Source organism: Haliotis asinina, chromosome 7 (genome assembly GCF_037392515.1).
Source record: "Haliotis asinina isolate JCU_RB_2024 chromosome 7, JCU_Hal_asi_v2, whole genome shotgun sequence".
NCBI lineage: Eukaryota > Metazoa > Mollusca > Gastropoda > Lepetellida > Haliotidae > Haliotis > Haliotis asinina.
The window spans coordinates 11,473,944-11,500,562 of NC_090286.1; the positions used below are offsets into that span (position 1 = coordinate 11,473,944).

Consider the following 26,619-nt stretch of genomic DNA (forward strand, 5'->3'; position numbering starts at 1 on the left):
AAGGTAATGCGTCTTATTAAGCTGCACTCACTCTTGCTACCAGTATCACTTACGCCTTGCCTGTGTTGTTGGCAAGTCGTGTGTGGTGCATGTCTCGAGGGATTAAAAGGTTGGTGAACTAAATGTTCCCCGTAAGTATCCCTAACTGTCCCAATAGAATAGTATTTCATATCTCTTGGATCATAGTCAGATACACCACACGTGGCAACTTCGTAGGGGAAAGCGTCTGTTCAGCTCACACAACACTACTCTAACGTTCTTTTGACAGTACATAATTGGAATATTATTGCACTGCATGCGACCTTCCTTAATAGTCTCACAGTACCTGAACAATGTTATTTCTCCATCCACTCGTCCTTTGCTGTGATAAAGACATGCATAAACTTAAAGTTGTCCAGATTTGTTTCACTAATAGCATACATTAACAATGCCATATCAAATTATATATTCTGAAAGGAAACAGTTTTTATCGTGTAGCGATTATGACCGGATAGCACAGGCAGGTGCGTTCTCTGAGAATATCACAGGCATGTTGGATCTCCGTGCCTTGTGTGTGTGTGTGTGAGAGAGAGAGAGAGAGTGTGAGTGAGTGTGTGTGTGTGTGTGAGTGAGTGTGTGTGTGTGTGTGTGTGAGTGTGTGTGTGTTTGTGTGTGTTCCCTTGTTTGGAGAAGTAGTGACTGAGTTCATATTTAGCGTCACATCGACAATATTGCAGCCATAGCGTGACGAGGACATTTTAATGTATATCAGTATTAAAATTAATAAACTGAAAACGTAAAATCCTGCCATCGAATGACAGTAAAGGTATCACGCCCCAGTGTTGCTAAACATCTTGTAGGTCTTTCGTGTGACACAGAAGCAGATCTCCCATGTTCAAGTTCAAATCTGACAGGCGCTGAAAATATCATCATTTAATACAATATCTCAGTGGGTTATTGTTTTTCTAGGTAAGTCTAGAGAGACTGCAACATTGGAGATAACTGTATAGTTGCCCTTGTGATATTTCCCATGTATATATAACAGAAGCTCTACCCATGTGCGTTACAATGTGTAAGTTCAAAATCGTAGGGAATAGGCTTAGGACTTTTCTACTTGCACCAGGATACTTTGAACTTGTAACAGTCGTTTGAGAAGATAAAAAGAGAAAGGGATAGTGCGCGATGTATATGACGGACGTATATTGAGAACGTTCGAAGATATTTATAAATACAATAATAGAAATACTGGTTATGTTTAAAACGTACCCTCAACCTGATAGCCACATTATATCCCTTTTATATACACGGAAATTAATCGCTGTTACAGGTAGGGCACACACTTTTTCCCTAGATATCCGCCGGTTTCAGGCGCCATACATTCAGGTTATTAACGACACAAGTTCTCCTCCATCCCATCAGAGACCATATAATCTATCCTATGGTCTTTGATAATACATATAACTGTATAGATATCCAGTGGTTACTAGTACTGATAGCAATGAAGCAACTTATCGAAATTTACGACCGACTATCATCTGCAGTAGCCCTGCCATACATAGCATCGTATTTATTACTCGCTTACATAAGGTGAAATATCACAGGGATGTCATGGTAACGATAATTTGGCATATTATTTATTGTGTTATTCTTTTATCTGGGGTTACAATTTAAATGAGTTTTGACGTGAGCATGTTAAGAGGAAAGTTGCAAAATGAAAAGTATTGTGATCAAACCCTACAGGCTTTGTGCAAGCGAGTTTCAAGCCACCTAAATAAAAAACTGTTTGAATAAATATCTGTTCATTCCTGGCATGATTCCGGCCACATCATGGGCATGTGTTTGTGAATCATGATCAAATGGCACAAGGCGTCCATGTGGCGTAAACAACACTTGAAATTCTTTATCTTTGACCGCTAATCATTACCATGTACAGTAAACAGGTTATTCTCCATATCATGACTTTCCGCGACGATTGTTATTGTTTTTCCATGTGGATGCTTTGTTACAGTCATGATTATATGTGAAAACACAGGGGTTATTTCTTTTGCGTTACCTGACAGACTTTCTGTGTTAAATTATTTGGGAATACGGCCAAAGGTGATGTTATGCTGTCTGAAAATGTGGCCTTTTTGTAATGCTTTGGTAGCACCTAATGATAAGTGTTTGTTAAATGTACACGTGTTTATGAAAGATAATCTCAAGTGACAAATACTTTGCACGTGTTTCCCACCACTCTTTCCATACCGGTCAGTCTATAAGCAACTACTGTAACGTACAGGAATGGCTGAATTTCGCTACTTGTGGCAGTGACCACCGCACTCTGGTTACATTGCGTTGAGACAGATCTTGGCAAGATACCAACAAATATGCTTGTCATTTAAACCTTCATCGGATATTTGTGAAATGTGATTTTATAATTGATGATGCTTCCTGCATCTGTATCACCCCGATATAGATGGTCTGTGAATCTTCCAGACTACTTCGTCTCTTTTTTATTGAAATTGATATCTTTGCCGTTTATCAAAATAACAACAAGATTTTCAAGACACAAAGCGTCAGTCCCAATGTGACTATGTCGTGAATTTGACCTGACAGGCGAACACTTTAACCACGAGCGTAGCCCATCATTCTTTGATACTGTTAAAAGATATACAAAGACACATTTATTGCACAGTCAAGAGTGAAGCCAGTTTTATCACCATACACCCTTCAGATTTTATGTTAGTAACATGATCTGCACACTGATAGTTTAAAACAGGAATATAAATAAAGATTGTTTGCAGTCTTTATCCAATTTAGTTTTTCATTTATCTTGTAATTTTCAGTTTCTATAACCTGAAAATTCTGTACGAAGGTACACTCAAGGCCTCAAGAAAGTAGCCTTTGCGAATAATCCCAATGAAAATAAATAAAAGTAATTGCATATATGCTTATGTTGATGGTAAGGCCACTTGGTAAACACTTGCAGGTTATAAGTTATATGTTTTCATTTGTGTTGAACAATACCAGTGATAAAACACATTTGTCAACGTTTAGGGATACATTGCTTAGTTGGTAATCTGTCCTGTCAATCTCATTGAAACGTTTAATAAGACTATTGATGGTATCTCTGTGACAAGCAAACATTCTTTCGACGTCACCATTTGCACAACCTTCAAGATTTTTTAACTCGAGGTTATTTTTTTCCTAATGACATTACTGGTGTGTTTTGGGTGTTGTTAAACAATCGTGAATAACTTTAAACAATTTTGAATAAATTTTACACATCAAAAATAAAACGGGTCTCTTTCATTTGGCGTTGAGTGTACAGTTTCACCCACTACAAGCAATACATACAGATAATATGTTTCGGTGCTTTGGTAATACGTACACATTAATACGTACACATTAATACGTACACATTAATACGTACACATTAATACGTACACATTAATACGTACACATTAATACGTACACATTATATTCCATGATATTGAGATACAAAAATGATTAACATAATTATACAAAGCATATCAAATCAGACAGCAAAAAGCAAAAGCGAAAATGAAAACGCATGAGCAACGTAAATTCTGTCAGGCAGTAAGCTTTCAATAATTATCCAAACTGCCTATTTATGAGCTAATCCAATCACCAGAATTTTCTATTGAGGTGGAAACAAGATAGGTCTACAGTATATTCCGAAATTTGAGAAAACGTCCGTATGGGATAATACCGAATTCCGAAAAAAAAAGGTCATACCAGGTACGTTCATGTTTACATATTTACAACGGTAATTTACACCGAGAATCATTAATACATCACAGTCTGTGAAAGTATAGATAATGAAATTTCTTCAGTCATGACCAGTCGGATAACTTATACAGGGGAGCTCTAAAATTAGGGACCTGCCAGTTCATGTCCGTGTGAGCACATCCGCTTGGGTGCCTAAGGTCAGTTATCTAAACTGTCATGTAATTTCCGTTACAAAAAGTATAAACGATTTTGCTACTGCATGTACTGGTCAGAAGGACTTATCAGTATCCTAACAATATCACAGACCCACCGACACCAACCCACCCCACCCCACCCCACCCTATGTCTATCCCACCGCACACCCGCTCCTTTTCACACACCTGCACACACTCCCCATCGTACAAATCGCTCTGGCCCATAGACCCGACATTTGAACCTTTTAAACAGACATCATGTGTCAAGAAAGACACGCACGTTAATAGTGGTGCTCGGTCATGGGTTTCACTTCACCAAGTGTTTCTAATAATCTCAATGCACAATGGCGTGGTCGGACGCGCTAATGAACCCCGAGTGACAGTTACATTACAGAACCCTTGAAAAACATGTTAAAGTAGTGTCAGTCTTGTAAAACTATATCTAGTCATTACCAACTATCTACGCGTGTACTAAATATATATGAGAAACCTAAACCTGGTCATACGAGATTTCAAGGGTACTTAAATGCGTGTCATAACATTATGTTACACATGTTAAGTAACACGTGAAAACAATAGCCAAATTTACTTACTTGTGAAATACATGTAAGTGGACAGCTCAATATTCGTTTACTTTAACACTCCTTTAAACGACGTACATCTGAGTGTCAGATGATGAGTAGAATTCAAATGTAGTTCATAGGGCCGCCGGATGATCTGAGTATTTCCTAACATTAGTATTTTTGGGTAACACAGACATTTTGTGAACTGAATATTAGTATAGATGACATAAAACAGATACAGATGAGGGCGGCATGATGTATGATCTTCGTACATGCTCATATAAAGAGAGCGAAGTATGTACCAACGCAAGAGACTTTATAACATTGTCTTCGAATACATATGTATGACGATATCATAAGCGTGTGGTTGTCATATTGATATATTTTTAAGCAGGTTTGATTCAACTGTTGAGTGTATTGCCGTTTTGCAATGAAATATGGAAACAAACATAATGCAAGAATAAAACGATATAGTGAAGCCAGGATACCTACAATTACGCCTACTGTAGATCCTGATGTCATAGAGCTGGAAGTCCCGGCCCAGATCCACTGTCCAGTCTGACTGAGATCCACCAGCGACGAAACAGGTTGTATTCTCACCATCAATGTCACTATTTCCATCCACTGCCTTTTGTGGGCTCCAGGTAGTAGCAGAACCAGATGTTATCGATGCTGACTTGTTCAGTGCAATATTTTCTGCGAATTACAATAACAATGTTACGTTACTAATCCCATCTATCGCCTGACGGGTAAAGTCTCCGTGCACTCAACATGTTTTTTCTGTGCAATGTAGGACAATAATCCACTATCCACGTCACTGGATGCAGCCGGTTAGACAAACGTCTAGATGTTGATGCTGTCATGTTCAGTGCAATGTTTCTGTGTAGTACAATACCTATGTCAATCACAACGTTAACCGTCCATACAATGCCATGTATTATCTAAAACTGAAAATGATCCTGTACTGGGCGGGTGACATTGTTACGTGAAAACAAAAGCAGTTGTATCATTGGTATTCTAATTTGGTTCGCAGAACATGATGCATGCCACTTTATAGACAACCACTTTGTGTTTATTGCATAAAGCGACGTTTTGGTGTAGAGTTTCTGGTGTCAAGCTAAAAGTGACATTCGGATGTTATGTGAAAACAAGTCTGCAACATATCCGGTTAATACACAGGTTGACAGTAATATTCTAGTTCATGATGTAATGATAACTACAACCATACAAACCCTCTGCCTTATTAAAATATTTTATACAGTGTGAATACTTGGATTACCATGCACTGCATAATGGTTTGTACGAAAAAGTTGGAAAAAGTTTTTTCTAAACTATTTATGGTACAGTCTCCGTCCACAGCCTCTGACGGGTACCTACTCCGTAAACTCCAGATGTTGTTATTAAGTAGTATGTTCTCTAAATACAAAGAGGCTTATTTAAGTCAATGCCTGGAACGGCTCTCCCTGTGCATGTCACTGCAAGACCAGACCATTACTAATATTTTGAATAAAGCTTTCTTGCATTTCTATGCCTCCTTCACTTCTGTGATTGCAGCAAAATGTACTGTCCGCTGAGGTGATCCCTCGATTCACCACACTTGATTGTTAGGATGTCACGTTTTACGAGTTTTAAAATCTTAATCGTGGTCATTATGACTTGTGAGTGAGTGAGTGAGTTTATTATGACTTGTATCATGTACCCCGGCTCAGTGATATGATAGAATTTTCATTGCTCGCGTCAATTATTCGATCGCTTGACATTAACCTTCTCGCATCAGATTGTTGATTGAAAGCTTATCTGCATTACCTCAACCATGATCAATGATGAGCAAAACACATAAATAAAGTGCAGGGAAAATGCAGCGTTATCTGTGACAACATTGTGTTTCCAAATACTTGAAAACAGATACTGTGCGGAAGTATATGTATCTATATTGACAGTCATTATCACATATGCACTTGTTCCGTTTTATCGAGTTTTTATGTACGAGTGTTTACTTCGATGCTACACTGCCATCGGGATCCCTTCACCTGTTCCAGCAATACGCACGTAAAGAACAGTGTCCATCTCTCACCAAACTCTTAGTTATGTGATCAGTGGGGATTTATTCATGTACATGTATACAGTAGTCCGGCTTTGTTTAACCGTTTTTATGTGTTTTTGATTTGCAATATCATTATGACGCATCGTCTTAAGTTATCAAGTCGTATATGTTTCTAAATTAATTATCTTTTCTTGGAGCTTCTAACCTTGGGTTGTAAATTTGCTGATAACCTGCCTAATGCATAATGATTGTGTAACATGAACATTATCTCAAACAGTTTCTGAACATACAAATACCGTGTCATGTCTATAATACCCTATGTCCTTGGTAATGGATGTGTAATATTGTGTAACGTCTCTTTTACCTATTACAGCACTTCTTGATAACTTTCCATGTATGTGGAATGTGTAAACAATGACAACCTGTGGATGAGAGTTGTAACAGATCAGAACACACAGTATCATGTTTCTGTGACTTTACATTTCTTACTATACATATCCACATACATGAATATTACAGACATTGGCTCTGTTACTTATAGTTTATATACTGGTTTTATTCGTTTCTTTATGAAATATGTTATACAAAATATTAACTGGAATACTTGCGGAAATGCTTAATCTTTAGGACTTAATTTAACATCTTGACACTGCGTGACTATGTCCATGGCAGCACTTCTGAAGCATGGTCAGAAATGCTGCTACATTGCTAGTGCGGCATTAAACGATATTTGATCGCTAAGTCACCCAGAAGCATGACCATTGTCGTGATCTTTAAAAAGACGAGAATGTAAGATATTGCATACTAAAAATGAAAGCGATAACACGTGTGTGATACTTACGTTTCTGGCACATGCTTCCTCCTTTAATCCAACCAGAGTTGCAGGGACCTGAACATGCACCTGTTGTCACGTTACAAGATGTCCTACAGTGACAGAAGTATCTACAGGAGTCTCCAAACATTCCTTCTGTACAGGAACCTAGGATTAGATAAAGTGATATTTAGCACTACAACCTGCTCTGGTGAGCGGAACCCGAAGGGTGAGTGAGTGAGTGAGTTAATATTTAACGTCACATCGGCAATATTTCAGCCATATCGTCACGAGAACAGATTAGAAATTGAAATGGGAAATGTGCATACTATAAAAAAACTGTCGTCAAAGGACAGTAAAACAACTAGAATATCACAGTTACGGATAAAACTAGTGTAGAACGGTAAAACTGATAGAACTATTTGGACAAGACAAGATAAAACACGGGCTATATACATCACCAGCAGCTGAAGGTAAATCACCATGCCAGGGTCCATGGGGACTTACAGTACCTTTGCTACCTGCATGGACCCTGGCTGGATTTACACCATCGCTTCAGACACTGGCAGTGATAGGAATATTTAGCCAGAATTTAAGACAACAAACACATTACGACTAAAAAGTATGGTTCAGCAAAATTGACTTTGAAAGTTTTTAGGACTTACGTACCCTCTAGGGAGGACAATAATTTTACGCTACTTCAACCCCCCTCGAGGGCACTGCCACTAACGATCGCAATTGCAAATTTACAATACCATGCTTAAAAGATATATTATCTATGTACAAAACATATTCAGAATTTATGTAGCAATTCTATTTCCTTTACAAATTCAATTATTAAATGATGATTAACGTTATAAAAAAGATCCTTTACAGTTTTCACAATGAAATATTTATCCCTTGTGATGGCAAAATCAACACAATCAAGCAGGACATGCATAACAGTGATTCTCTCATCACAAGGGATACAAAACGGAGGATCCTCACCTTTTAACAAGTGTTTGTGAGTATATCGCGTGTGGCCAATGCGACATCGTCGCATAACAGCCTCTTCAAATCTGTACTGACAACCCAAGTGGGTATAACCGATAGAGGGCTTTATTCCATGTAATTTATTGATACCCACTTGGGTGTTCCACTTCTTTTGCATTAGATCTCGGATATATGATCTTATAACGGCCTTATAATCAGAATAGGGGATGAGAAGAGGTGTAACAGATTTGTTGAGTGCTACCTTGGCAGCACGATCTACCATTGTGTTACCAGAGATTCCTACATGGCTGGGTAACCAACAAAAGACAATGTCACATTGGCCAGTAGCAAGATCATTATACAATTCAACAATGTCAACTAAAAGTGGATGTTGAGAAGATACATTTTTAATAGCCTGGAGGCATGAAAGAGAGTCTGAATAAATTATATAATGTTTATATTTAGAGTGTTTTTTAATATAGTTTAGGGCTGTTATTGTGGCATGTGCTTCTGCTGTACAAATGGAACTGCTATTTGGTAATCTAGAAGATATTGTTCTGGATCCAATGACAGTGGCACAAGCCATCCTTGGACCCATCTGTAAACAAGGATTTATATGTACTATACTTACTTTTTAATTGATTATTTTCCTGTTTGTATTGTAAGTCATTAGTTTCTCATTTTTTATATTTACTTAATGTAAGGTCAACTTGTGGCCTAACCAGTTGCCAAGGAGGAGACGAAAACAAGCGAGAAGGAGCTATATTATCTAGCTCAATGCCAGCAGCAGAAAGAAAAGGTTTTACTCCAAGAGGCAGAACAAGAGAAGACTTCTTATCCTACAAATCCTCATAGAGAGGATTGAAGACACAGTCATATGCAGGATTTGACTCATTGGAACATAGTTGTGTGATATACTGCAAAGATAATTTTATACGGCGTTGGTCATCAGCCTCGACATAAAGGCTGTCAACAGGCGAAGTTCTGAAAGATCCAAGACAAAGTCCTAGACCTTGGTGGTGGACGGAATCTAAAAGTTTAAGGTTGCTTTTACAGGCTCCACCATATACGATGGAACCATAATCAAGTTTAGATCGTACTAATGATCTGTATAGTTGAAGGAGGGTAGCTTGATCCCCTCCCCACTTTGAATTTGAAACAACCTTTAACAAGTCTAGTGCCCTCAGGCATTTAGCTTTAAGGGATTTAATGTGTGGTAAGAACGTTAAATGAGAATCGAAAATTAAACCCCCAAACTTGGCCTCCTTTACAACTTTGATGGGAGTGCCATTTAAAAATAGTTCAGGGTCCTTATGCGGCTTATATTTTCTACAAAAGTGTATGCAATTAGTTTTGGATTTAGAAAATTTAAAGCCGTTTTCAAGACGCCATTTATTTATTCTGTTGAGACATAACTGCAGTTGTCTTTCAATAGTGTGCATATTTTTACCACGACAAGAAATATTAAAATCATCCACAAATAATGATCCACCAATTGAATCATTTAAAACTTTAGATAAACTGTTGATCTTAATACTAAATAAAGTGACAGACAAAATACTACCTTCAGGGACACCCTGATCCTGATTGTAATGATCAGACAGGGTTGAACCCACTCGGACTTGAAATTGCCGGTCTTTTAAAAACTGTGATAAAGAAAGAGGCAAACGGCCTCTCAAACCCATATCCTGTAAATCCTTTAAAATACATGCTTCCAGGTCGTATCATAAGCTTTCTCGAGATCAAAGAAAATTGATACAGCATGTTGTTTATTGACGATAGCATTTTTGACAAAGGATTCTAAACGTACCAAATGATCAATGGTACTTGAAACCTGAAACCACATTGAATATTTGTAATAAGATTGTTGGTTTCAAGATACCAAATTAAACGATTGTTTACCATTCGTTCCATGGTTTTGCAGACACAGCTCGTTAAAGAAATTGGTCCGTAGCTAGACGGATCAGAGTGAACCCGGCCAGGTTTTGGTATAGGGATGACAATGGCATTACGCCACGAAAATGGGAAATCCCCCAAAGTCCGCTATAGTATCAAAAATGTGTAGAAGTGTTTCCAAACATGATTCCGATAAATGCTTCAAGAGCTGATAGTGAATATTATCATCTCCTGTTGCTGTATCATGAGCTTGCTCAAGGGCTATATGTAGCTCATGTAGTGAAAGTAGTTCGTTGTAATCCTCACCATCGTCCGAGTTAAAATTAATTCTTTTTTTTTCTTGTTGTTTCTGGTATGTCTGAAACTCAGGGACATAGTTGGTTGAAGAGGAATGCTTAGCTAGTGTTTCACCAAGTTTGTTGGCAATGTCAGCCTTTCCTGTCAATAAAGAGTCACCATCCTTGAGATGATGAACGGAAGATTTCGAACCTTTACCCTTGATACGTTGAATCATATTCCACACTTTTGAAATCGGTGTACGAGAACTGATTTTGGAAACATAGTTGCGCCAAGACTGACGTTTATTTTGTTTGAATGCACGTCGAGCCTTGGCATTTGAAAGTTTTACTTTGTCTAAATTGTGGACTGTAGCATGTCCACAAAAGTATTTTTCAGCTTTCTTCCTACACTTTCTGGCTTGTTTACATTCATTGGTAAACCATGGTTTACGAATGTGAGGATTTGCAGAGGATTTGAAGAGGACTTAGTTATTGCGTGATCAGCTATGGCATTGAGCTTATCTGAAAATAACTGAATTGGATCTTCGGTATTATTAAAATGGTCAGGAGTTAGATTTGAAGAACACAATACCTCATACAGGTGCCAGTTAGCTTTTTTTAAAATTCCACCTAGATGACGATGAATCAGCATGTGGGCTGGTCGCTGTCAGAACAGTGGGAAAATGATCGCAGCCAGAAAGGTCGTCATAAACTGACCATTCAAATTCAGTTAATAAGTTCGCATCTGTAAGAGAAAGGTCCAGTGCTGAATACGTTCCAGTGGCAGGATGTAAGTACGTGTTTGAATCGTCATTAAATATGCACAGATTATTGTCATTTATGAATTCCTCGAGTATTCTCCCTTTGGTGTTTGCATTTATGCTTCCCCAAAGAGGGTTGTGTCCATTCAGGTTCCCCATGATAACATAGGGCCTAGGAAGCTGATCGTATAGCTGTTGAAGATCAGATTGTTGCAGTGTAGTAGATGGAGGGATATACAATGAACACAGAGGAAATACAATGTGCATAGTCAACCGTACAGCAACAGTTTGGAGATTTGTCTTAAGAGGAATGGAGCTGCTTATGGCATCCTGACGAATCAAAATAGAAGATCCTCCTGAAGCCTTATCTCCTGGTGGAGAGAAGGAATGGTAACAGTTGTATCTTCTTAAAGCAAAGTCGTCAGTAGATTTAAGATACGTCGATTGGAGACAAACTGCTATGGGCTGAATATCTTGGACTAATAATTGTATCTCATTGAAATTTTTCCTGAGTCCTCTGCAATTCCATTGAATGAGATTTGAGCCACTCGTGGGGGCTGAACTGGGGATCTAGGACATATAGAAGGACCACTCCCATGCACGATACAGTGTGAGGAAGTGATATCCATCTCAAGCGGTTCAAATGAATTATGAACCGTCACAGGGGCTTCTAAAGTGGAAGGCACCTCCAAATGCATAAGCGTTTTACCCTTTTTCTTTGAATGTTTCTTTTTATTTCTTGATAGTTGACTTTTCTCATTTTCTTGGTCACTTGTAGAATGAAGCGTATGGACAGATAGCGGTTCAGGGAGATCGTCCGTCTGAGAGACTGATGAACATTTCTGCAAGGTTGGAGAAGAGATAAAGTTATCAAGGCTTATCTGCTTATCTGTCACCCATGACAAATCTGTTTGACATGAGACTGATTGTCTTGTGACAACAGGTGAAACTTGAGTTTGCTGAGTTAAAGAAACTGCAGCAGAGTAAGTAGAAGCAGTAGGAAACTAATTTTCTTGCTTCATTGAAAGAGATATTGCTTGGGTTTCAAAACTGGGACATGATTTGGATGATGCTAAGTGCGGTCCGTGACATTTAGCACACTTGATTTCATTATTGCAGTCAGAGCTGTCATGGACGCAGAACGGACACAGAAAACCTTGTGATTGCAAGTCTTGGTACCATGACCAAATCTTTGGCATTTAAAATATCTCAGTGGTGTTGCTATATACACTTCCACGGTAATGTTATAATACCCGGCCTTTATAGATTTGGGCAAAGAAGACAAGGCAAATGTAAGGAGGTATGTGTGTGTTTTGACAATAGTGTCATCCTGTTTCCTAGTGAACCGTTTTACAGATGTAACACCTTGACTTTTTAAAGCAGCTGATATTTCATCTTCTGTCATGTCAGACAGACACTTTGGATAATCCCGCACTATTCCTCTACATGAATTGAGTGACTTGTGCACCGTGACAACAACTTTGGTGTTAACAAATTGCTGACGGTTCAGCAAATTGACAGATTGTTGCCTCCGTGCACATTCAACAAGCAGTGAACCACTTCGGAGAACAGTGACATTTTTCACCTCTCCACATACACTTTGAATGCCTTTGGACACAGCGAAAGGATTAAGTTTTAGTGAGTTTCCGTCAGAAGAAGAGATAACAATTAACTTTGGCCAAGAATTAGCCACATCTGAAGAAACGTCTTCATCAGAGGATAAAGATTCTACGTGGCGACGTTTATTTGCCTTCAATGAACCAGGATTGGGGTTTTGAGACATGGCGTGTGAATAATATTCAGCACCCTTGACCCCCACCCGCCATCGAGTGTCAACAAGGACGATGTTGCAGAGGCAACCATCTACAACACCAGGGCTTCAAGAGTGGTATACTACAACGTGATTAGCCATATTTGCCTACCAAAAAGCACAGTCAGGCTGGTTCAGCCCTAAACAGGTAATTGGAGGCATGCAGAATTCAGAGTTTCTGGCTTAGGACTCTAAGCAATATAAGATCAGGAATAATTTGAAAATATTTTGTATAACAGATAACTGTGCAAAAAATAGTTCTAAGGACAGGGCATGGCGTGACCAGCCGATTGGTTGAATCGGGCCCATTCAACCTCCCGTCTAGGTGAAGTAAGGGTCGAAGGGGTGTGTTGAGCAAAGGGAACGCGGTCACAGGCCCCCAGTGTCCTCAACCCCCAGACTCCCGTCCTCCACCTACACAGGGCCGCAGCCCACGTCAGACGGTTTGGTGGACCAAATATCCCCCCGGGTCCACAACGGGGGTGTCGGCGAGCTCTCGCGTTACCCAGCACCCACCACGAGGAGGTGGCTCGCCACGGACGCCCGAAGGAGGAGTATAGGGAGATGAGATTCAAGAAGCATAAGACAAAGTAACAGTGATGGAAACAGCTATTACAGGTCTTCAGAGTGTGCTGGTGGACAGGAACTAGGACAGAGCCACGGACAGAGATTTTCTGCATACATCTGTTACTAGTATCTGTTCAGGAGAGCAGAAGCCAGGGAAGTGAGTGAGTGTGAGTGAGTGAGTTTAGTTTTACGCCGCTTTTTAGAAATATTCCAGCAATATCAAGGCTTCACACATTGTACCCATGTGGGGAATCGAACCCGGGACTTAGGCGTGACGAACGAACGCTTTAAACATTAGGCTACCCCACCGTCCCCAGCCAGGGAAGAGACAAAAGACATTACAGTGATACAAACAGATGCAGGGTCTCCAAACTGATATTCTTTTAATACGACTCTTCCGAATGAATAGAAGGATTTGCGATTTCATGGTCATGACGAGTTCGTATCTCATAGGGTAACGTAAAAATGTGCCATCATTCAACAATCATAATATATACGTTGCAAACTTTTGATCAGCTGACTTGAGATTGGGCTAACAGTTTAGCACGTACTGGGTGCCGTACTGGATTCTCTGCCCAAGGTCCTATAGTTACCATAGACTTACGGCCGTCGAAGCAACAAGGCTCTCTTTGTAAAACACCTGCCTGATTCAACTATTCTGTGTTACATAGAGAAAACACTTTCTCATTGTGTAATCACATTCCGCCCTGAATCATACGCCCGAATAGCCCTCCTGATACGTGCAAATGGAGCTCAATAGAATATTGATTCAAAGTTACCACTATAGATATGACGTCCTTGTGCTCATTCAGGGTTAAATAATGGTATCAGTTTTTATGCTTACTGTCAGTGGACACAGGTAAATATTAAGCAATGTAAAGGTCGTAATAGCATTGAAACACGAAGCAAACATGTGATGCGCCTGCCATGTTATTCAATAAATGCTACTCAATGGTTCATGAATAATAGCGTCCTGTAGTAGTCGGTAATGTTACGGTCCCATTTCTCCCTGGATGTCTTGATCACTGGATTGACATCCAGAACCAGGAATTGCATGGTTTACTGGTTCGCCCAGAAGCTATGGCCTTGTGTCACTGCAGGTTAATCGTCTACACTCCACTGATATGACACAACAGGGACTCATGTTCTTCTTACAGAATACAACATAAAGTCTCAAAAACGTTTCAAATTGTTAAAAGGGGTGGAACTAAACCATGCTGACAAGGCAACGAATGTGATTCTCATTTGCCATTTCATTGTTTATCAAACACTCAAATGTTTTGCATTACATCATAGCAAGTTGGATTAGTGACATTATTTGCTTCCTTGTACGGCGCGCGTCTCTAATCCAACTGCTACACCTTTTACATGGACGATGAAGGATATCTTGACCTAGGCCAACAGGAAAACATAAAATCAATATAAGGATATAACCTAAGTACACTCACCCGATGACAGCTGTATCAATCCCGTGAGAATTGCAACACCAAAGATCCCAAAGCCAGTCATGTTGAACAGCCAGGATCGTGTTTACAAATCATGTTAATCACAACCTCCTACCCAGTGCACCTGTATAACTATCAGTCAACTATATATGCATGACTTACGTGCACAGCTTTTTGAATGACAAGGACGTATTAATGTAATCGTATAATTGTAAACTGGATGTAGAACATGTTTAGCGTTTGAACAAGGAAGTTACATGATTCAATGTATTTTCGTCACAATGAATGAATAATATCAAATGGGCTTTATGTGTGCTTTAAGCTGACACAGTGACGCAGGTAAGAAACAGTATTCCACACAACCTTAAAGTCATATGAAATCAAACCATTGGAATGTTAAGGGCAAGTTGTAGATGACATTTGCTATTCATATTCGTAAGGTCAAAGCCAAAGAATTTCCGGCTTTGAATATCGAATAAATGACAATATAATGGACGAAAAAAGTTGAAAGAAACAGGAATAATTTAATAAATGGATCGCTGAAAATTAGGAACCACTCCTGTTGTAATGTATATAAAAATGTGAAGCCTTCCTACTCCACTTGCTTGTCATTGATCATTATTGCACTTTGTGCAGAAGTTATATTATAATATAACCTACATTGTTGTAAACAATATTGCTTGAGTTAAATGATCACACAAAATGTTTTCACAGATCAAATAACACAATCGGCACTTGAAATACAAACATGTGAATGGTTTGCTTGTTCAGCCCACTGATAAAAGTCAATTGATACTCTTTGTTGGCTCTAATCTCTATGCGATTTCTTTTGTTAACAGCAACCATTTTCCAAATGTTATATTTCCATACACAACTTCCCTGTTAGCTCCACCCATGGCTGGTCTTGTGTGTTTAGTATTTCTATGAGACATACTGTATTACCTTCGAGTTTGTTATCGTACGAACAAATGTCAAATGTTTTTGTCAGCAAATCATACCGCTGGCATTGTTTGGATGTCACTGCTTTCACCAAGGAAGAGTTCCTCATGGGCAATGATCCATGCTTTTGTGCCGATTGTTAGACACATGACTGTTGTGTCACCTTTATGGTTGTCACCTAATTCATTGCCGCTATACATCTGATCTCAGGGAGTGTTGGTTATAGAACGATCGATGCTTTCAAATGATACATCAACAGTGTCGGGTGTCAAGTGATATGGTTATTTTTCCACCACCTGGTTTATCATAAAGGTTAAAAATGAGTTCTTAGCAGCTTTACAATGTTTGATACATTACTAAGTTCAAGAACATTTAATACCTCAAGTACAAATGGATGGTTATGAGATTTAATCTTTATATAATTTGTTATTGCCTGTGGACAATAAGATGTGTCTGACAAAATAACTGTTATTTGGAGATGTACGGAAAGATCCAAGGCAAAGAATGGTGGACAAGATTAAGGTTGCTTTTTACATCAAACACATCATCCAGCGTTTGAAACAACAGACGTTAATTCCGTTCAAATTGTCAGATAACGGTTTTTGTAAATTCAAGGCCGTTTCTTTGTTTCTACGAAGTATTTTGTCGAAAAGCCATCCTAAAAGTTTGTTAGGGATATAGGATGGTGTCGGTTCCATCTTGCCAGTAGTTAAATACTTGAGACAACTAGTCTTGAATAGGAGTCAGTGAGTGAGTTAACATTTAACGTCACATCGGCAGTATTGCAGCCATATCGTGACGAGAGCATTCTTAAAAAAGGAATCTATGTATATGATAAAACCTATCGACGAAAGACAGTAAAACAACTAGAATATCACAATAAGAAATAAAACTAGCGTGAAAAGTTAAAACTAATATTCCTATTCAGACAATACAATATAAAAACAGGCTATATAGATCACCAACAACTGAAGGTAGATCACCATACTAGGGGCCATGGGGACTTACAGTACTTCTGCTACCTGCATGGTCCCTAGCTGGATTTACATCATCCCCTCAGCTGCTGGTGATTGTATGCAAGATTAGCCACAAATTAAAATGACACATATCCTACGGCTAAGACAAAATGGAAAATCAAATTTGACTTCAAATGTTTTGGGACTTACGTACCTCTTGAATAGGATACATAGATTTGGGCAATACGATAATTAATTACTATAAATATGTTTACTCCTGTAAAAGGTGACTAAGCTTGTCGTAAGAGGCGACTAACGGGATCGAGTGGTCAGGCTCGCTGCTTTGGTTGACACAAGTCAACGGTTCCCAACTGATGTTCATGCTGTTGATCAATGGACTGTCTAGTCCAGAATCGATTATTTACAGAATGCCGCCATATAGCTGGAATATTGCTGAACTAAACTCACTCACTGTAGTTGGAACTCTACATTTGGCAGGTTCGGGTTGTTAACTTTTACAAGTGTTTCCTTATTAATTCAGAATTCTGCTTCCTTCAGTATTTCTACATTTGGTGTACGTTCTTCATCAAGACGTTGACTTTTATAGCCGCTACTTTCCCAATAGGGAGACAATTTTGAAAAATGTTCCGTTACAAAATATTACCAAGTATATCCAAGACGCTATGTGGATAATATACTATTTGGAAACTGATAATGATGGATGGAAAATGATAATGTTTGATGAACTACCTGGCAGTTGTAATGATAGCCTTATTTCCACTGACCTTTTCTGAAACACAAAGAAAATGGCCAACAGTGTCAGGAGACAAGGCTGTCCAGGCAATGAACTACATGTCGAGAGACTGGTTCTCACGGAGCCATGGTCTTGCCCAACCACTCAGTCACCGCCTTCTTCTTGACACATAGAAATGTAGTATTATATATTTATCCTAACTGTATTTATTCGTAGATTCTTTTGAGACCTCGGGGTACCAGTCGTAAAAGACCGGAAGCCATCAGCAGACTCCACTTGTAAACTTGTCAACATCATACATCTTCAGGAAGAAAAAGAATATATAGCTGGCGTTCTAAAACAACACATGACTCTGACCCTATGTTATTCTTTATTTACAATTTGGCGATCACAACGAACACAGATGTTGAAACGATTAAACTATCTTGACTTGAGCACAGTTTCAATGCATTACTATCATGTTTGATATCGATATGAGAAACTGCATTGCAATACTTACAGACACGCACAAATCTGTATCTGGCTCTTTTAAAGTCTTTATCGAGAAGATTGAGCGACTTAAAACTTCAAATCGTCAATATTTCAGCCACATCGTGACAGAAACGAGTTCTAAATACGTGATAAATACATTTAAGTCATAGCCACATGAAAACAAAGCACAGTACAAAAGAACTCAAATAACAAAGAACAAGAATTTAATCTACCTCTAAATATGGATTTCTAAACAAAACAAAACAATATAAATACGCGTTGTAGATTGAAGAAATGATCTAGGCCACCATGTCATAACGGCAGACACGGTCAAAGAACATTTAGCTTACCATTAGTCTTCTGTAATCCATGCTTGTCGTAAGTGGCGATTAACGAGATCGGGTGGTCGAGGTTGATTTCTCAACTGTTGTTGACCAACCCTACTTTTGTTACATGCATGGCCCTGGCTGGGTGCCACATATGCTAAGCTTCCAGTCTATGCAGATAAATAAGACGGCAAACAATTGAAATATTTGACAAATGAGCAGAAGGCTGATATCAAACAAAAAATTTAGTGAGTTAATATTTAACGTCACAAAGGCAATATCTCAGCCATATCGTGACGAGAACATTCAACAATGAAAGAGAGCATATATACATTATAAAACCTGTCAACGAAGGAAAGTAAAACAACTAGAATATCACAATTTCAATTAAAACTAGCATGGGAAGTTAAAACTAATAGCACTATTTAGACAATACAGTATAAAAACGGGCTATAGATCGCCAACAACAGAAGGTAGATCACCACACTAGGAACCATGGGGACTTACAGTACCTTTGCTACCTATATGGACCCCAGTTGGATTTACACCATCCCTTCAGCTGCTGGCCATTGTACGAAAAGTTAGCAAAAATTAAAATAACATGAACACTACGATTAAAATCCTGGTAGACTTAAATTTACTGTGAATGTTTTTGGACTTACGCACCCTCTCAGGAGCACAATAATTTTACAATACTTCAACCCCCTTTGAGGGTACAGCCACCAACAACTCAAGTTACTAATCCAAACTACCAATCATTAAAATACATCTATTTACACAACATGATATTCAAAATTCCACCAAAAAATCAATTTCTTTTTTAAAAAATTAAATGAGAATTAACGCTGTAAAATAATAACTGTAAAATAATTTTAAAAAATTAAATAATTTACAAAGTAGTGTCATCTAAAATGTAAACGCATAAAGTGCTACTCTTGGTAAAGGAGATAATTGCATGCACATTAGGAGCGTTATATATATTCCTATATATCCATCTACACTGTGTGTCTCGTATTTAGTCACAGAATCAGAAGTATGACTGGTACCAGATGTAATATTAAGGAAGGATGGATTAGTTGATGATAAAATATGTTTTGTGTCGAGTGTTTTATGTCTTTGAGGATTTTCCTCGTCATGTACTACTCTCACGTAGGTTAAACTGTTATGTTCTTTAGATAAACATTAGGCAAGATACGCACAGATCTCCCGTGGGATACACATCGACAGATGTTTTCTCGGGCTGACTGTTTAGAATTCAACAGAACCTAAGCAGTCTAGTTTATAGTTATAATAATTACACATGAATCATATCAATGACACTGTTTTATGCAATTTCTGTTCACCATTTTACGTATTCACTCTTTCACAGGTAAACCGCATTGTGAACTTACAGCAGTGTAAAATAGTTCGCTGTGCGTACTCTGCATATCAACACTGCTTTGATGTAGAACTCGTCGGTAGCCGATACGCCTTTAACCACAGAAACATCCTCAGACCTATATGTGTATGCACGTACAAACAACAATATAAATTTCTAAAGGTGACATAATACGTTTTGTATTGTTCTGACTTTTTAACATCATATCCGGTCTCTTAAACAGTTTGAATGATAAATGAAATATTTTGAAACCTATAATTTATAAAACCTTGTCAACGAAGGACATTCAAGATAATAGAATATTACAGAATGTTTTATTCTTTTTGTTTTCTCCTTTCTTTGTTTTGTTGTGTTTTTGCTTTTGTTCTAATTGTTTGTTTGTTAGTTTTTGTTCTCTTTGGGTTGTAGTGTTTTGTTGAATAATGGGGGTTGTTTTTTTTTCTTTGTTTGTAGTTTGTTTCTTTTTTAATTGTGTAGAAACTGTCATGAAACTTTAATAACCTAAAACGGCTTTTTTACGTCGGGTATATCAACTGTTATAAATTGTGTATATAGTGTATATACAACTGATATCTATCCTGAGACTTGTACTGTCTTATCTGCTAAGTATTTTCCATTGTCAAAATTATATTATTGATATTGTGTTCTGGGAATGTTTGAACTAGCTGGCAAAGCTCTACATGCATGACATTCCGAACAATCAGAAATGATATTGCATAAAGCTACCATAAGTTACTACAGCTTTACAAGTTTGCATATAGTTCAACAGATTCCAGTCGTCTTTGAGCAAACTCCAGGCACCGGCGAACATCCTCCTGAAAATGAAACAAACACGTCATATCTGTAAACTCAAGGTTCATAGGCATTATTGCAATGTGTGCGACTGTGTCTGAAATCAGCATGGAGGCATGTCTCCCAATCTTAATGATGTTCAATCATGAAACCTTTGATCTAAAGATACTTTACACCATTCATCTGTTGTACGTCAGCTGTAACTTCCACATACCAGCATCAAAATATATAAATATATCATAATTGTTTCTGACCTGAGAGAATGGAGGTCCACCAAGAGTTGAGTGTAGACGTCGCATGTTGCTGATGACGTCCACCCTACTGTCGTCCTGCAGTCTGCTGGCGATGTTCACCAATAGGACCAAGAACCCTGCCTCGCTCACAGAGCTGCAGTGAAGAATTAAAGCCACTCATGGGTGAACTTAAGAAGACAGAAAAAAGGTCTTGATGGGTAGCATGACTTGAATAGTTATGGACGTATAAAACATGGCAGTAACAGCATATAATGTATGAATGGTTTGCGATGCACATTATAACGTTTGAGTCAATTTTGGGCTTTGCAATAAAGAATTTTATACCCAAACATTCTTATCACACAAAACAACGTGATATACAGACGGTGGCTGAAACATTTGTAATAACCTTCACAATTCTAATGATCATGACCATTACAAAATCACTACGATATTTAGCAACCTGCAACTTCCAGGAATCATTGTTTCCTGACATTGACTGCATGCTCATAAAACGTGGTATTACATATTTCAGTGCAGTGTTTCTGACATTACACGTGTGTCAAAGACGTGTTCCGGGATTGCGAAACGAAGTATGTCGCTAAGATGCGACTATTTTAAACATTTCTTCGCTGAAGTATATATATATATATTATGGAGTTTTGAAAGTTCTGACTTGAAATCCTTAAGCTTTCAGATACACGGTAGACACATATCCAAGTGTAGAGACAAGTGCATATTATATATATATTTATTTCTGGTACTGAAAGGCCACAGGCCTGTAGTACATATTATACATATCAATCAGAAACAAGTAAAACGATTGTGATGGTTACACTAAAGAATTGTGTACAGAACTGTACTGATGTGAACAAAATATTCTTACTGTGAAATGATTGTGCAGGAACATCGCTGTGGGTCACTCATCCATGTAAGTAAGCTGTCAATCAACAGATTGATACTTGGGTCATATGTACTTCCGGTCACATGATAGTGTTGAATAGTTGTGGTGACGTCAGCGCCCTGAAAAACATTTTCATTTTCCTACAAACAATAATGACACCTCTATTACTCTCACACTTCTGATCTTGCATGTTGTTTTATGACTGTAATATATATATATATATATATATATATATATATATATATATATATATATATATATATATATATATATATATATATATACGTACCGTACGTACGGTGTTGGTCCTCAAATGTCGCTTACTTCCGTCACCAGTTTTGGGATGTCATATATATGAATTAAGCTCAACCATCTGTATTGCATTCTTTACATAGTCATGTCAATGAAATGGAAACGTGAATTGTAACATGCACGTGATAAGCCTTACATTTACTGTGAGACAAATGGTGTTAAGGCCAACATCGTTAGAAATAACTTTAGACGTTTGCAAGTTTGTTGTCAGCCTTGATGTGGAGACAGGAGCATCCACTGACGGGAGAAAGATCTGCAAGCAAACAATGCTAACTTCAGAATATGTTTTTCCTTTTCAGGGTCGTCAATATTTGAGAGCACATTTTGGAATGTTATAATTAATGGCAACTAATATTCAACGTTTTAAGAAAGAGGGTAGATTTTGACAAACAAATTATATTTTTATGAACATAGCAATTGTTTTCTGAAATATTTTAGAACAAGTTCTACCTGGCTGTCTGCAGCCAGTGTGATCAAGGTGCGTGAGTCGCTGTTATATACATGATTCCATAGTTCCTCTTTGTCCGGTTGTGACGTTATTATGAAGAAGCCCCTCCTTGATGTGTAAGACTGCAGTGAGATATAACCTATTACATACTAGTATATATTTATTTTAACTGTGTATACCATCCGGATCTACATACATGATGTTGCATGGCATCGTATCAACGAAGAAATATTGCAAGTATAACCACAGTATGTTGCGTCACATGAAACGAAAAATAATTTTTACAAACTGAACTCATTGTAAAAAGAGCACAGTTACTGTTAAGATGTTCAGCCTGATAAGTACATCAATAACTTGACCTATATTCGGTCATTTTAGGAAGGACAGTGTCGAAAGTATCAACTTACTGCCACCGTGGTAAGATGATCTTCAGGAAGACCTACAGAAAATGAACAGTACATGTAGAACAGTGTAACTGCAAATGCCTTCTAATTAGATCCTCCTCGATGTCCATAAGGTAACCCTGACTACAGCATGCATGGCTGTACCATGAGTTGGCGAACTGCTATATAGTGCTATATAGTGATAACACCACGTGTTCGCGAACAGGTGAATCGATCCTGCCCACCAATAGCAGACATCATACACAAATGGAAAAACGGTGTAAATGTTCGCTTGCAAAAGTTAGGGAACACCTGACGCAAGTGAAAATGAGAGTTGTACCCGGCATAATTTTGATACTAACGCGTCAGATTTCTCTATAAATACTTTTAAAGCTTTCCCGAGAACTTGGTTGTTATATGCCTAATCACACAACTTGGGCGTTGCATATGTTTTCTCTGTTTTAGGTGACTAAATACATATAAAAACGGTCCACGTTCTGGTAACTATCAAGGTTTGACATTCGACTTAGTTTGAGTTAAGCCCACCCACCAAAATGAAGCTATGAAACACCGAGCCGATTGATTAACCATCTGCAGTCTGACAGTGATATAAAACCAGGAATAAAACATTAAACTTACTACTTGTGGGTGCATTTTTCAAAATCTGCAAATGAAACAGAACATATAATAAATACTCACCATGTATGATAGTAAATATTGTGAAAACATGTTATATACTTTGCTGAACAAAAATACTTCTGGTTGGTCCTTTCATCATGTTCTTCTTCACAGTTTCAGAACAAAGGATTATTTTCATTGTTCTTAATACTATTAGCCTTGAAGGACAGGCATACTCCCATGCTTACGTACCTCCAGGTGTTCCTGTACGTCTCTGTTGCCCATGGTAACAGAAGACACATGGCTGAGGTCTATCTGTCTGATGTCGTCAGAATCTAGTGACGTGTCCCCCTCTGACACCGCCATAGCCACGGCCTGGTACAGGAAGTGGTACTGCTCCTGGTGTTAGACAATGAGAACGTAATATCAGGTAGCCAGAGTAGACAACATGTGAGCTAGGGTGTTGGTGGTCTACTCCTACTCACTTTGGTCTGTATCATGTTCTTCCTTTGGCTTCTCATGTTGGAGACGAAGCTGACGACGTCCACAAAGCCTTCTGCTGCTGCCTGATCCATGAGACTCTCTATAGCTATGTAGGTCCCTGTCCGGCCTATACCAGCACTAGAGAAAAATAACCAGTATACATATGGCACGCTATTCCTAATTTACACTAATTCCTACATCAAATTCTATATATCCCACCTGTGGTTCGCCCACCTCAATTACTTTCATATACTCTATAGCCATACATGATATATCAATATATACAGGGAAAGGTACAAACATTGATTTAACTCGGAAATAGACACTGTGCGTAAACATCACTTGATTAACGTTTCCGCGCGAGTCGACCTGGGTCATCATGACCATCCCAGTAAAACTCTAACCTGCAGTGGACAATGATTGGTTGTGTTTGATGTCTTGTGGTGACCTTGATCCTCCACATAAACTCCAGCAAGGCAGAAGTGTCTGGTACACCATGGTCTGGCCAACTTGTGAAGTGAAAGTGGTGAACGTGATGTATCTTTCCTTCCTGATATTTAAAATTGTGCATTTTAGTTATGTTGAAGTAACATTTGTCACAAACCACGACGAGTTTATGTATTTATCTTAAAAAATGATCATTTGTCGAGAAGAATCGGAAATATTACGAAAATATTACCGATTTGTTGTGAACAGACAGTTTTGTGACTGTGTAGTTTGCAAGTTGAGTTTCTGTCTCCTTGGTAACCGAGATGTCACCGTAAACGGAAGTTCCTTTGTCTGGCCAGTACTGGAGACACTTCATCTGAAAATATTTCAAGATTTACAGGATTTTTACAGGATTGATAGCTCGATTGGGAAACGAGGTAATAAAGCTGTCAACTCCAAACACAACAACGGTTGCTATTTTGTGTATGCGATTTCTATGTTTAGTATCATTACGGATACGCATGAACTTGAGTCTCAGGTGTCAACCGTTTTTCTTTTAACATAAGATCCAGTTGCTGCTGAATATTCAACACCTTTGGGAGAGAAACAAAATAAATGTATGGAAGGTAGTGTGGAAGGTGGTGGTGGTGGTGGTGTGTGTGCATGTGTGTGTTACCTTCCCAGCCTCTATAAGTCCCGTCACCATGACAATTGTTGTTGATTGCTCCTGATAGATCATTCTCCAGAAATCCACGACTACTTCCGGTCTGTAGGGGCCTTATAGCAACATGAATATGCAGACAATATATATAACGCTGAAATACAATCCTATAGAATGATAATTCCGTTCTTTACGTATGTGCACTGCCATTATAAGATCATGCGTACTAGGAAACACAGTAACTGGTCATCTTCTGTTAAATACATGAAGACAAAAGATGCAAACTCAAAGTTGATTTAATGTTATAATGTTAAAAATGGTCTCAAAACAGAGAGATCCTAATGTTGGTAATACACCTGTAACTGAGCATTCACCTCATTTGTAACTCAACATTACGTCATTTGTTACTCGACATTATGTCATTAGTAACTCAACATTATGCCATTTGTATCTCAACATTATGTCATCAATAAATGAATTGGAAATTGCATTGTGAATGGCTTAGGTCTCTGATTCTTGGTTTCATTGGGTAAGCAATCATATGCGGTATCCTCTTTCTTTAGATCACAACTTGAGTCACTGTTTGTGTGTGCGAGACCTTACCTTGAGCTGCTATGTAACACTTTTCTTCTTTATATCCCTGAAGAGAATTTACGAACATATGTATGACTTACATAAATATATGAGGTCAAAACCAGAAATGCATAACAATTTAAGCAACATAACAGAAGATATATGTAGTGGTTACTTATGTATTAATTGCTGTCTACATGTCACTCTTGTATTGAATAGCCAAGTCTGTACCAGATGATCAAGTGATACCGACTTCGAGAGACGATGGCGTGCAATCAACAAAGGCTAAAGTCGGACTAATCGTTCAACAATCGTTCTAAACAACAATGGGATTCGACGCTACGAACCTTAGAATTATATCAAGCAATATCAAGGCTCGAGGTGAAGGAGTATAAGATGTCTTGCCCTGTGTCACTACAAGATTGTGCAGTTATTATAAGTGTGTTTGTTTGACAGTCGTTTCTCAACTCACATCGAGGTAGCTGGCATTGATGTAGTCTTTGGCTTTGTCTTCACTGACACCGTTCAGCACCACGCGGTTGTAATCATCTGTGAAAAAGATGCAGTAATAGAGTACGTGATACGTGAAATCAGATTATGAACGAACCAAAGCCGACCTTGGTGTCTTCAAGATGTACTCACATGGGTAATAGCCCCTGAACCTGTTCTTCCCTTTGTTTTTAGGTAGTTGAGATTCATCATAGGAGTGAACATAGCCATCAGGAAGTCGCTGAAAAGGAAACCATGAGACATACTCTAGATATATTGCGAAGCATTGTATTGTTATGAAATGATTATTGTTACCACAATCCAAATGGAAATATGTAAGTTGCAATTAAGTAAATACCAACTTACAGACTTCTGGTAGAATTAGTTAGCTCGAGCATCATTCTCTAGTCACTGTCAA

At 38.3% G+C, this 26,619-nt stretch overlaps 2 protein-coding genes across 2 annotated transcripts in view; both read right to left on the reverse strand.

Moving 5' to 3' along the window:
- Positions 1–15,181, reverse strand: part of LOC137291286 (uncharacterized) — a 98,827-nt gene extending 83,646 nt beyond the window's left edge. Inside the window, exons 1-3 of the mRNA XM_067822585.1 lie at positions 15,056–15,181; positions 7,354–7,491; positions 4,961–5,164 (exon numbers count right to left, since the gene is read on the reverse strand). Of these exons, the coding sequence (XP_067678686.1) occupies positions 4,961–5,164; positions 7,354–7,491; positions 15,056–15,116 (403 nt within the window). The 5' untranslated portion in view covers positions 15,117–15,181. The remainder of the gene's footprint in view (positions 1–4,960; positions 5,165–7,353; positions 7,492–15,055) is intronic.
- Positions 15,182–18,059: 2,878 nt separating this feature from the next.
- The window catches only part of LOC137290329 (uncharacterized), a 36,936-nt gene continuing 28,376 nt past the window's right edge, over positions 18,060–26,619 (reverse strand). The window contains exons 13-27 of the mRNA XM_067821172.1: positions 26,355–26,442; positions 26,185–26,261; positions 25,743–25,779; positions 25,155–25,255; positions 24,729–24,854; positions 24,454–24,599; positions 24,052–24,187; positions 23,819–23,965; positions 23,588–23,612; positions 22,973–23,004; positions 22,568–22,687; positions 22,254–22,370; positions 21,788–21,924; positions 20,923–21,055; positions 18,060–20,691 (exon numbers count right to left, since the gene is read on the reverse strand). Of these exons, the coding sequence (XP_067677273.1) occupies positions 20,620–20,691; positions 20,923–21,055; positions 21,788–21,924; positions 22,254–22,370; positions 22,568–22,687; positions 22,973–23,004; positions 23,588–23,612; positions 23,819–23,965; positions 24,052–24,187; positions 24,454–24,599; positions 24,729–24,854; positions 25,155–25,255; positions 25,743–25,779; positions 26,185–26,261; positions 26,355–26,442 (1,494 nt within the window). The 3' untranslated portion in view covers positions 18,060–20,619. The remainder of the gene's footprint in view (positions 20,692–20,922; positions 21,056–21,787; positions 21,925–22,253; positions 22,371–22,567; positions 22,688–22,972; positions 23,005–23,587; positions 23,613–23,818; positions 23,966–24,051; positions 24,188–24,453; positions 24,600–24,728; positions 24,855–25,154; positions 25,256–25,742; positions 25,780–26,184; positions 26,262–26,354; positions 26,443–26,619) is intronic.